The following is a 12,568-nucleotide window of genomic DNA, read 5'->3' as shown; positions in this document are numbered from 1 at the left end:
GAATGCAGAGACGCTGTGGCGCGGCGGCAGCGCCGCTTGTCCAGCGACGCCGCTCGCCGCGATGTGCGTAGCTGCCTCGAAGCCCCCAACGCCTCAGCAGATCACAGCCGGGAAGAGAGCCTCGCCGCTCGAGCAAGTGCCGCCGATCGCCCACGCTCTGAAGAGCTCAGCGAGAACGCTCCTGCTTCTCGACTGAGCTGAGAGCGACTGCTGAAGGGGAAAGGCGGCGCCGGCTTGAAACACCTTGGCCCCGCCTCTCCCCAGATGCCCGGATGCCCGTGAAAGCTGGTGTTGCTCTCCTGCTCATCCGCCGGCGCGGCAAACCCCGGCCCCCAGTCTAAGGCAGCAAGCTGCCAACTGGGAATGCCGCATTCATTTTGGGAAAAGTGCTTTTCATCCCTTGTTAAAAGTGGCTCTGAAATATAATAAACCAGTGGTCTAATGTTGGACAATGCCATCAACTGCCCAGTTAATCCAGTTTGCTCCTACTGATTTTAATTGTGTTCACTAAAATTTTAACTAGAACGAAATTAACTTAAATCTAATCGTTCAAACGGTTTGGAGTTTTTACTTCAGTTCATTTTTCTGTTCTATGGTTTTATATTTAATCATGGCTTCTTAATGCTTAACAGGAGCCGTACTTAAATAGAAAACCATATAATAGAAACATGAACTGACGTAAAAATTCTAAACTGTCTGAACCATTAGATTTAAGTTAATTTTGTTCTAGTTAATGCTTGTCTTTTATATGATCAGTACTTACAGGTGTGAAGTCTACATAGACAGGTCCACCGTTGGTTAAAACCCAATAAAACTATCAACCTGACTATAGTGAAAAACCTGGAATAAAATATTGTAGTTCTCAAGGGAAAGTGCACCACTGCTTCAGATTCCATACAAGCAGTATTTAACAGCATTCCTTTTCTAATACTTAAGTTAATGTGAATATTGTCAGCAATTTATTTTTTTTTTAACTCAGACATGATTATTTTAAAAGGAATTCTTTGGAGATGTATATGGAAGTTAACATTTATGTTAACTTTCCTTCACAAGTCAATTATTCATCAAGAACCTGATCCAGCCAACATTCCAATGCAAAATGCATTTTAGTTTTCGTAAAAAGTGTATAATGTTTTCATAATATTTCTAATTCTTACAGCAGTTCTCAGTACATAACTATGATTGACTTTATTTACATCTGCTCCCTGCAATTCTGTTTTTAGGCTAAAGGATGGTGGCTTTCCTGGGGCCACCCAGCATGTTTCCTGTCTGAGCAAGGATTTAAAATTCCCTCATCTGAACGTAGTATGCTATCTATACTGCCCCTCCAGTAGTATCCTATAAATCAGTGCATATTTGTTCAGCCATACTTTTGCCTATTAATAGAGGTAGATGGTGACTGCAATAGCCTTAACAGAAACCACCTAGGTGGAATTAGCTACCAATTTCTAGCAGTTTGCCAGTAGTCCACACACTGCTCTAATAGTTCTTGTGACTAAAGCTGCTATTTAGAAAGAAGAGAAAGAAAAGCACATTGTTGCTAATGCGAAAGAGATGTCATTAATATTTCTCTTGTACATATTATTGATTAGTTGTGAATTAAAAGAAACTTTGTCTCTTGATGGCCATCCCAGGAAATGAGTGTCTGTTTAGTACATCAGATGCTTCAGTTAAGGTTAACTCTCAGTGGGGTTACTAAGGCACATCTGTCGAAGAAAATATATGCTTGAACTTTCTTAATGTGTTAGCAGCTGCATTTACAACACAGTTGGTCCACAGGGAATTCTACTGTAGATGTTCATAATAGTTTTCTGATCCCAATATTAGAATGAGGAGGGGAACTATGTAAAAGCAATTTTATATACGATCATCTTATATACTAATAGCCAAGTGACCTAGATCTATAGATACTTAAATCCTGGGACTGGAGCCATGAACAGACAAGACAGATCTTCCTACACAGCTGAAAAATGCCCCAGGTTTGCAGAAAAATCTTTAAAAAGTACATTAAAAAAACAAAATGATAAAAGGAGCACCTGTAACTGACCAGATACCCTCAGTGGCTGTTTAAGCAACCATAACAGTTTTGTCAATATTCCAAGCTTGATTTTTGTTAGGAAAAGGCAGGAGGAGAGGCAGGGGCCTTTCCAGGTTTGTTTTGGCCTTTGAGTGAGGACTCATTGGGGCCAGGCCCAGAAGCAACCACCAAGTGGCTTGATACCACATGACTTGCATAACTCATCCAGGCGTGGCTACTTGCTATTGTTCAACGGCAGCCCCTCCCCCCCAGCCAGTGTAGTATAGTGGTTAGAGTTTCAGACTAGGATCTTGGAAACCCAGGTTTGAATCACCACTCTGCTGTGGAAGCACACTGAGTGACTGATTCAATCACACACTCTTTGCCTAATCTGCCTCTCAGGGTTGTTGTGAGAATAATATGGGAGCATGGAGAATGATATAAGCTGCTTTAGGTCTGCATTGTGGAGAAAGGCAGTATATAAATGAAGTAAATTAATAAACATAGGTAAAGAGGCGGGGCAGATAAAAGGTGTTGTTTATTGGGAATATGGAGGCTGCCCGGAGCAGGGGAAAAGGAAACGGTGTGGGGAAGGGGATACAGAGAAAAGTCAAGTACTCCCTGCAAGTCCTTGTAGGTTCCCCACTGTGCAACTGGCACCACAAAACTGGGCCATAGGGGAGAGGCTGCTGGGGGGGGGTAGGAGGGAAAGATGAAGATGGAAAGGCTAACAAAGTAGGTGGAAAGGAGAGAAGGAAGCAGGAAAAGAGGGAGACGCCAAGGGAGGTGCAGAGAAATGGAAGAGGACGTGGTGGGAGAAGGAGAAATGAGATGCCCCCAACTCCTTGTAGGGCCCCCACTTGTATTTAGTTTGTTTGATAAACCTTTTTTTCAACTACCACTTAATTCTTCAGGATTATTTGTGTTTTCTAGTATGGCGGCTGTGGCACAAAAATCTGGAGGCAGGCCCATGTTGTAGTTTATCCTATGTAGAAAAGAAACAACTAAATTATAAGAACTTGGTGGAAAGAGCTTTCTGATAGTGTATGAATTCAAGATGCTGTCTAGTCTAGATTTTGCCTTGTTGCAAAATCTGCTCCAGGTTGTGGTACTGAATCTTGCTAGGGCAGAATCCAATGCAGTGTGGAAATTAGGAAAGGCAAGGCCCCAGAGTTTTCTACCAGAACAAGCTAGCTTGAGAGAGAGTTTCCTACCCTGTTTGTACTTTGGTTGGCAGAGGGCATAGAGAAGTAGCTGAATAATTTTGTCCTCTTAGGACATTGTCACCTGTAGAGTCGTACAGCCAGTTACCACTTACAGTTTGCTTCTGCCAATCCCAGAAATATATGCCTTTTGCCATTGGGTTTTTTCCCCTTTATTTCAAGCTCATTTAAAATATTAGGGTAAAAAACATCCCATGAGAAAATATTGGTGCAAGGAACAATTTTAAGTGCACGGGAGAGATATAGCTCTTTGTAACAACTTGTTAATCATTCCTGAAAACCTGGAGAATATTTACCTCTCCACAGAGAGGCATATTTGTTGGATAGAAAAATACCCCAGATACAAAAATGTTATAAATTATAATTAGATGTTTTTAGATTATTTCCTTTAAAATTCATGGAAATTTATGTTAGTTGTATAATATCTTATGTTCCAACAATTTTTTGTTGTTTCAAATAATTAAAAAAAGCTTTGTAAAGGAACCATGCTAGTGTGAATCATTCAAAATGCAAAAGAGAAGGGGTAAATCTAAACAAAAAAACGGAGAAAGGGGCTTCTGTTCTGTTAAATGTCACTATTCTTTTCAATATACAACCTTTCTGCTTTGCTCAGGTTGATACCGATGAGTATAAAGCTTCATTTGTCAAAACAGATGATGAAAGCAAAATCCTTGAAGTCTCAGATTTAAAAGCTTTTACAAGGTATTCGGTAGTGGTCACTGCTTTTACAGGAGATATACATGCTGCACACACAGAAGGCAAGTCAAGCACTTCAGCCATTGTTTCCACTTTGGAAGCAGGTACGTCTATGTAGCTTAAGTACAATCTTCCTGCTCTTCATTTCTGTTCAGAAAAGAAAATTTGAAACCAATATTTTATTATACATTTTAAATGAACGTTAAAAAGAAAAAGAGCTGTTATCTTTATTTGTATTAGGCCGTTTCTACATGTCCTTATAGGCATGGCCCACTCACAGAATGCTGGCAGCTTTTCCCCAGGAATCCAGATGTCTCCATTTGCAAAACGGTTGCAGGCTGTTTGAGTTCTGGTTTTTTTGGTGCCTTTTCTGGGACCGCATTTTCCAGCTTTGCTTTGCCCCCCCCCCCATCCTGGGACAGGGCTGTCCGGTGTGCCACCCACGGGGGGCCGGGAGGGGGGCCATGGCTTTGCCTTTGCCCCCCATGCCCTGGGGGGCAAAAAGTAAAGGCCTGCCTGGGCTTGGGCAGCAGGTCATGGCACAGCCCAGCTCTCCTGGCAGCTGGGCTTGTGGGCCTCCAGGGGGTGACGGCGATCTCTGGGGATGTGGTGGCAGCCCCCCCCCCGAGCACAGAAGCCAAGGCCCACGGGCATATGTAGGCCTTGGAGTGGGGACTCCAGTCCCACTCACCTTGAATTTGGGTATCTCCTGCCTGGAGCTGGCAACCCCAACTGCGATCAACATTCAAGTTTCAGTGCCAAGAGTGAGGAGCCTCACCTTCACCCCCCCGGGGGGCATCCATGGGGGCAAGGATGGTAGGCCACAATCCCCCCTCGCAGCGCAATGTCTCAGAAGGGGGTGGGCACCTCGCAGGTTCTGCAGGCAATTTTGTCTTTCAGGATGACAGCTGGATCTAAGGCTAAGGCAACATTGGGGTCTGCCAGTCTGGTCCCACTACCAGGGAGGCAGCAGGGGCCCTATGGAGGTCATGGGAAGAGCACTGCTGCACACCTAGCTGGGCTTGAGCCGTTCCCCAACAGGCAGGGCCAGCCCCTCGTTATAGCACCCGTACAAGGAACAGTGTGGGCCATGCTGCAGGGCATCACAGAAACCATGCAGAGACTGTCAGAGTCCATGCAGGGCTTCTCCAAGACCATCTCGGCTCTCCTGGGTGGGGATAGTGAACCAGCTCCACCAGCCAGGGAGCCCCCCATGGGTTGCAGCATCAGGAGGGGACAACTTGTGAGAGTCTGTGGGGGAGCCTCCCACAAGGAAGTTAGTAAACAGCCCGCGAGCCTCCTGGAGATGGCGAATGAAGAGCCACCTTGGGCCAAAGGAGGCAGCAGCGATTCAGGGGTGCAGAGGCGGCGGGAGCAGGTGACGGAAAACCTTGGGTTGGACAGTGTCTGGGAGGACTGTGCGAACAAGATGGAGCAAGTGGCAGAGCGTAGGAACTGAGGTGGAGATCACAATGGGTAAAACGGAGGACACAAAGCCGCAGCTCCTCATTGTTGCGGGAGTTACATGATGAGTACATGATCAGTACAAGGGCTGTGCAGCATTAGGCATGCTGGTGGCATGGGACGAACGACGCCTCAGCCAGCGGGGGAGATCGTCACCTCCTGTGGTAGCATTGGTGAACCAGTGGGGTTCTGCTGGTTGCGGAAACTCTGTGAGTGCATTTTGAACGGGTTGATGTCTTCACCATGCTGCACGCTGACAAGATGGTTGAGGAATGCGGATGCATGAAGAAGTGTAAGAGAAGTGAAAGGGAGCAGTTAGCTAAATGCACCTTTCACAGCTGGGTAATGGGGTATGGTGTGTACATGGGGGTAGTCATGGCGGCGTACCCAGAGAGGGCCTGGCATCTGTGTGGGCACATGGTACAAGTGGTACAAACAAAGGCGACAGGGCAGCCATTGGGTATGATGAGTAGTTTAGGAAGAGGGCATCCAGCAGTGAGCACACCAGGTGGGAGTGAAAAGATAGAAATGTATGAATTGAGACAGTCAGGATGAACGAGCAGGGCAAAACGGCTGACAAGGGGGATGTGCGTCGATACATGATCAGGAGGCCATGTTGGAAGTTCAATGTTGGAAGATGCCAGTGGACCTGGTGCAAGTATGATGATGTTTGCGAAGGATGCTGTGGGTGCCTGTGGGCAGGGGCACAGCAGTCCTTTTGGGGCGGCGCAGCAACTGGAGGAAAGGCAAAGGGGGACAAAGAGAGCTGAGCAACGACTGGAGGCTCTGCCAGTGGAGGCAGAAAATGAGACAGAGCTGACAGGAGGCTGACCCCAAGGTGGATAGCAGGCCTTCTCGATTCTCCACCCATCCTGAACCTCAGAGTGTCCCCTCTGGGAGTCATGCCCAAGAAAACATCAGGGGAATACCACCTCATTCACCATCTGTCTTACTCAAAAGAGTCATCGGTCAACAATGCAATGCGATCCTCCCAAGCTGTGCTCAGTGTGTTATGCCTCCTTCAACCAGGGAGTGAACCTGGTGTAGTTGTGCAGGCGGGAGGCCCCGATGGCAAAGTGCAACATTCAATCAGCCTTCCAGCTCCTGCCAGTGCACCCAGATAATCACTGCCTCCTAGGTTTCAAATTCCAGGGGCAGTGGTATGTAGATAAGGCCATGCCAATGGGATGCGCTGTAGTGTGCGCAGCCTTTGAAACATTCAGCACTTCTTGGAATGGGTGGCAAAAGATTGAGGGGGCACCCCATATATCACACCTTATTTGGATAACTTCCTGATCAGTCACCTGTGTTGAATTGCTGCGGCTGTCCAAAGGCTTGCAAAAGGACTTGGGGTTCCGCTAGCGCAGGAGAAAATGGAAAGCCCCTCCAACCATATGATGTATTTGGGCATACTGATAGATTCGGTACAGGGCACATGTAGCCTGCCACAAGACAAGTTAAGAGCACTATGCACCAAAGTAAAGACCATGATGGGGGCAGCGAAGTGTACCTTGAAAGACATTCTTGGAGTTTTTCCTGATTGTGGTAGCGGTTACAATATGGAGGAACCAGTTTCAGAACAAGAAGACCCTCTTTTGGTGCAACAACCAGGCAGTGCTGAGAGAGGTGAATCGGCAATTCTCACACTCAGAGTGGGTTATGCAGTTGGTGTGCAGGTTTGTAGTACTCTGCCTGCAACATAATATCGTGTTTGTGGCGTGCCACATTGCAGGAGTGGATAACAACATCATGGACACCTTATCTCGCTTTCAGGAGAAGAAATTCCAGGACTTGGTACCAGTCAGTGAGGTGCACTCAGATCCCTTCCCAGAGGAGCTCTGGGAGCTTTGTAGTGACACATCATGCAGGGAGTATTGAATTCGCTAGTGCCATCCACTAGGCGAGTGTACTCTGTAGTGGCCTCTGCTTTCACAGCTTTTTTTGAGAGGAGGTACAGATGAGATAAGGGAGAGGCGTCAGAGAGAGCACTGCTGGAATATCTGGCTAGCTTGTACGAGAAGGGGTATGCCCCCAAGACCATAAAAATGCATGTGGTGGCCATATCCTGCAGGGCAGTAGGGCAGAGGGATCCAACCAACAGCTTCCTGGCCAGGTGAGCCATAGCAGGCTGGGAGTGCATGGGGGTCACCCTGAAGGGACTCCAGACAACCCATCACTGGGCATATGCTGCTGGGTATATTGGGCTGCCTTCACAAGGTCTGCTGGTCTACCTACAAGACCACGATTATCAAGACAGCCTTCACATTGGCCTTCTATGGGGTCTTCCGGGTGGGGAAGCACATGGCTTCATCAGCGAGGAACCAGTCAGGGAGAGCCCTGGCAATGGGGGATATCATCAATGGCAACAGCCTGCACGCCAAAGTATAGTGGTCCAAAACTGATCAGCAAGGGTAGAGGCAGTGGTTCAATTCCGCAGGGCCGTGAGAGGGGCCCTCTGCCCAGTATGAGTGGTCAGGGATTACATGGCATTGCACCCCCAGGTCCTGGGCCTGTTGTTAGTGAGTGCTGACAGGATGTTCCTCACCAGATTCCAATTCACTGCAGTTTTGAAAGCCAGCTTGCAGGCGGCAGGGCTCCCACAAGGATAGTATAGGTCCTACTCATTCAGAATCAGGGCAGCCACCATAGCGTCAGAGGCAGGGCTGCCAGCAGCTCCTATTCAATCCATCATGTGATGGGCCTCCAGGGCTTACTTGGGATACATCAGGAGTGAGGAAAGATCTAACGCTTCTCTGTTCTAGTTGCAGGTGCAGCAGTCCCCCCACCCCTCCCCACCACATATATCAGATGGTCTGGTTGACGGACAAATATATGGATGAATTGAGGGGTTGCTAGACCCCCCCTGGGTGATTGCGATAGGGACGCCCAGGGCTGTTTGTGCCAGTCACCTGCAAGGGGGCCAGGAAGGATTTTTTCCCTACAAAGGCCAGATTGGCTGGGGCCACTTGAGGGTTTTTTCACCTTCCTCTGGGACATCATGGTCGGGGAACACCTGGGGGAAAGGGAGGAGGCACCTCCAACTTAGCTACAGCTGTTGGAGCATTGGTGGGAGTCAGACCTTCAGCCTCCCTCCTGTGGCGGTTTTGAGGCATTGGGCTGGATCCTGAAGGAGTGAGCAGGGCATAACAGGTGGCTCCTCCCTGCAGTCACAAAGGTAGGCAAGGGCCATCCAGCACCTGCTGGCGGCTGAACAGTACTTGCTGTTCCGCGGAGCCAGTATCAGGGCTGGGGGAATAATGCATCAAACAGCACGGGGCTTTCGATGCCAAATTAGGATCCATTGCCTATATGCCTGGCCAATGCTCCAAAAGGCTGTAATCAATAAAGCTGTGGCCATTCCAACCCAAAACGGAAGTGTCTGTGTAGTATCTGACGGAACCCAGCCAGAACATAACGCATAGGTTGCAAAATTGCACTATGGGCAGAAATCCTTGTGCCTGTGGAAACATCTAGGATCCAAGCCACTGTATAATCACAATTCACATAAAGATATAGAACAGTGATTCCAGACCAAAAATGTAACATGGGATGGATTGGGAGGTATACTCTTCGGGCTAAAAAATATTAGTCTGTATAGATAGTTTAAAATTGCTTGTGTGTTTCTTAATGACAACTAAGTTATATCATTCTGATAAAGTTTTTTCTCTTTTGGAAGCTAACTGTAATCTTTGCAACAGCTGTAATCTTTGCAAAGACACCTGTTGCTTTGGTAAGTTATTTAAAAATACAATACTCCAAAAGCAACAATATAATCCAGGAATCCAAAAGCAGGTGTCTTGTTCTTTTATTATGACACATCTGGATTTTGCAAATAAGTTAACATTCAAAAACTCAGTAATTGAAAACTCTTTCAGTGCCCAGAGACCCACTTACCAACATAACGTTTCAGAAGATACCTGATGAAGTAACAAAGTTCCAGGTGACATTTATGCCACCATCAGAATCCAACGGGAATATTCAAGCATATCAAGCAATGGTTTACAAAGACGATGATCCTACTGTCATCCAGATCTATAACTTAAGTGTTATTGATAGAACAAACAAGTCTGTTACTGCCATGATAGAGGGACTGAAAGGAGGACATACATACAATATCAGTGTAAGTTGAACTATGTTTGCAAGTATCTTGACAGAGTCAGTAAAACTAAGCTAAATGCAGTTTTATTTCCTAAACACAATTATATTTTTCCAGTTATTCCAGTAATTTCAAGTTATATTTTTCCTTCAATTATCTTTAAATTGTAAACAAAACTTATGACAATGGTCAGGAAGAATTGTAGGGCCAGTGCAGACTTGTAATCGAAAGCCCATAAATTTCAAATTCAATAAAAATTAGTTCACTGCAGTTAGTTCAGTGCACGTGTGCTTAGAATCCCAGTCTGATTTTATGTGTGTAGCCTTTAAACATTATTATCATTTAACACACAAACTGAACATTGGCTCTTAATCAGTGTATCTTTAGGTTAAACTGTTCTAATAGAAAGTTTCATTGGCATTTAGGTGTATGCAATCAATGGAGCTGGTGCAGGACCAAAGATTCAACTTAAAATAACCACAGACATTAAAGGTAGGCACATATGATGCTACTACAGTTTTAATAACGATATGTTTATTAAAGATAACTACTATAAATATTATGTACATAAACTCACTGCTATTTTCTTTCCCATTCTCTAGGAGATATATATCCTAGAGGAATGTCCACAAGGCTGAATGTTTTAACATCTTTTTTCCAATCCCACCCTTGACACTAATATATGTTAGCTATTTGCACTAATTTTGACCAAATATGTTAGCAGAAATTTTAAAGAGACCTATTTGTCACCTGCACTAAGGCATAAACACAGTTATTATGGAGTAAGTCCCCTTGAAATCTGCAGGGCTTACTTTCAGGAATCAGGCTGCATAATAATTGCTTGATTCTTGCAGTATTAAGTTGTTTAAAAAGCAAGTCTCATATCAGCACACAAAAATAATGTATATAATGTTAGCATAGATGAGTTTCACTTCTATGTGACTTTTTGTAAGTACATTATCACTGCACTACGTATAGCCTAATATGGCTCCTACTACCATTTGAATCATGCACCTATCACCTCTGCTTGGAAAAGGGATACATAGAAATGTCTGGGCATTAAAGCTAGCTGCTGCTACTGGGATTCTTAATGCTGAATCATCTGAGCCTTTGACCATGGGCTGATAGGACTTTGGCTGTTAGAACATTACAAGGAGATCTTCCTGTTAGAAGGGACATGACAGAACAGCTTCAAAATATTTATTTGTCTCCAAATAGAACCACCAAGGCCTAGTGAAAAGCCAGTGCCAGTGTATGATACCAGTGGAACATTACTCGTCACTGCTACAACAATTACTATTCGTATGCCCATTTGTTATTATAATGATGATCATGGACCTATTAAGAAAATACAGATTCTTGTTGCAGAATTAGGAGGTAACAAAAAGTTTTTAAAATTATGTTTAAACATATGCACCCTTTGTTTCTTTTTGTTTTTACTTTTTTTTTGCTTTGAAGGCACAGCTTTGATTCAGTTACTTACAGCAGAAGTTCTTATCCCTGTCCTATTAAATGGAAAAAATACAATGTTATAGTCATTTTTCTTTTTTTATCCTATTTTTTTTTGAGGTATACTTATAAACACTTCTACATGGTAGCAATAATTATATGTGAAGTCATAAACAGATAATATATTTTAGAGTAATATAATATATTCATTTATATTCAATAAAATATGTTCATGGATTTACTTGGTTATCTAAATAAATTTATTTTGTGATGTCTTTGTAGTTTGATTAATATATCACTATTTTTTCTTACTCCAGTTCAGAATGACAGTAATATAACCAAGTGGTATGATGCCTACTTCAAAAAACCAAGACCGTATTTTGCAAATGATGGCTTTCCAAACCCTCCATGTACAGAAGGAAATGAGGGGCTGAGCAGCAATGATGATGTATATGTAATAGGTGCTGATAGTACATGTATGATACCAGGCAGTGAAGAAAAAATATGTAATGGCCCACTGAAACCCAGAAAGCAATATTTGTAAGTATATGATTCACATCCCTCATCTGTGTAACAGATAATTAATATTACTTTGGAGCTAAAATAAGTTATTATTCTAATGGCCTTTTCAGAAAAGGTAGCCAAATTTCACTTTAAACGAATAAAATGTAAAACCATTATTTCGAAAATACTTGTTTCGATTCAAAGCTGTTATTCTGCCTGCAGAACAGTGCTTCCATCAGTGAAAGAGCAGAGGGCATTTTTTCCTCACCCTCCAGCTGCAGACCCACTCCTTCCCCCCTGCTGTTCCTGAAGGACTCTTAATCCCCAGGATCAGAATTTGGAGGCACAAACTCAGTAGACTGCAGCAAGAAGAAAGATGCTGTGAAGCCACACTTTGCTAGCAAACCGTGCCAGCATTGTTTTGTATCCAACCCACTGTTTTAAGACCAGTTCCACTTTCTTTCAAAAAGGATAATGCTTTGGCATAATGCAACATTTGATTAACTAGGTGCATAGGTGCATCGCGTTCATGCTGTCTCATTGAAACCCACGTTTCACCAGACACTCATCCTAGTCTTTTATGCTAGCTGCTACTGTAATGGTTTGTCTGTTTCCTTCTTTCTCTGAATCATCATCTAGTCCAAAGCAGCTGAAGTATGTGAACGAAGACCTTCAAAATGACAGATAAAAGTAATTTTTGTGCAATGCAATATTCATTTGAACCCATTGCCACAGAATTATGTTGAAACACACAAAAATATTTGTAAATAGATACAATCATAAATAGATGAATGATGGAACTATCTTAGCTATGTAAGTTAACTAGGCATCAGATCTGATCTAGTACACTATGGATGCAGCTCCAGAACATGGAAAGATTGCCATAAGGCAATCCTCTCTTTTGGCATGTATGGACGGGCACATAAATTGGCACAGCATCAGGCCATTAGACAGAAAGATAGGTCTCCAATATCTCCCTCCAGCCTACCTGCTCTACTTGATCAAGGAATGCCTCAAGCTGAGGATATTTACTATATGCCATTTTTGAAACTGCAGAGTTGAAAAGCATCCTATAAATATCCATAAACTCTGACTTACAGACACTCAAAACTTGTGGCT

The 12,568-nt window shown here is 44.1% G+C and overlaps 1 protein-coding gene across 1 annotated transcript in view; it reads left to right on the top strand.

The window, feature by feature from the left end:
• Positions 1-12,568, top strand: part of PTPRQ (protein tyrosine phosphatase receptor type Q) — a 197,034-nt gene that overhangs the window by 132,843 nt on the left and 51,623 nt on the right. Inside the window, exons 36-40 of the mRNA XM_054989033.1 lie at positions 3,854-4,040; positions 9,276-9,520; positions 9,922-9,988; positions 10,715-10,873; positions 11,263-11,485. Coding sequence (XP_054845008.1) covers positions 3,854-4,040; positions 9,276-9,520; positions 9,922-9,988; positions 10,715-10,873; positions 11,263-11,485 — 881 coding nt within the window. The remainder of the gene's footprint in view (positions 1-3,853; positions 4,041-9,275; positions 9,521-9,921; positions 9,989-10,714; positions 10,874-11,262; positions 11,486-12,568) is intronic.

The sequence above is a fragment of the Eublepharis macularius genome, chromosome 9 (assembly GCF_028583425.1).
Source record: "Eublepharis macularius isolate TG4126 chromosome 9, MPM_Emac_v1.0, whole genome shotgun sequence".
Lineage (NCBI taxonomy): Eukaryota > Metazoa > Chordata > Lepidosauria > Squamata > Eublepharidae > Eublepharis > Eublepharis macularius.
The sequence above is the reverse complement of the archived record's forward strand: the minus strand, read 5'-3'. Positions and strand labels throughout refer to the sequence as shown.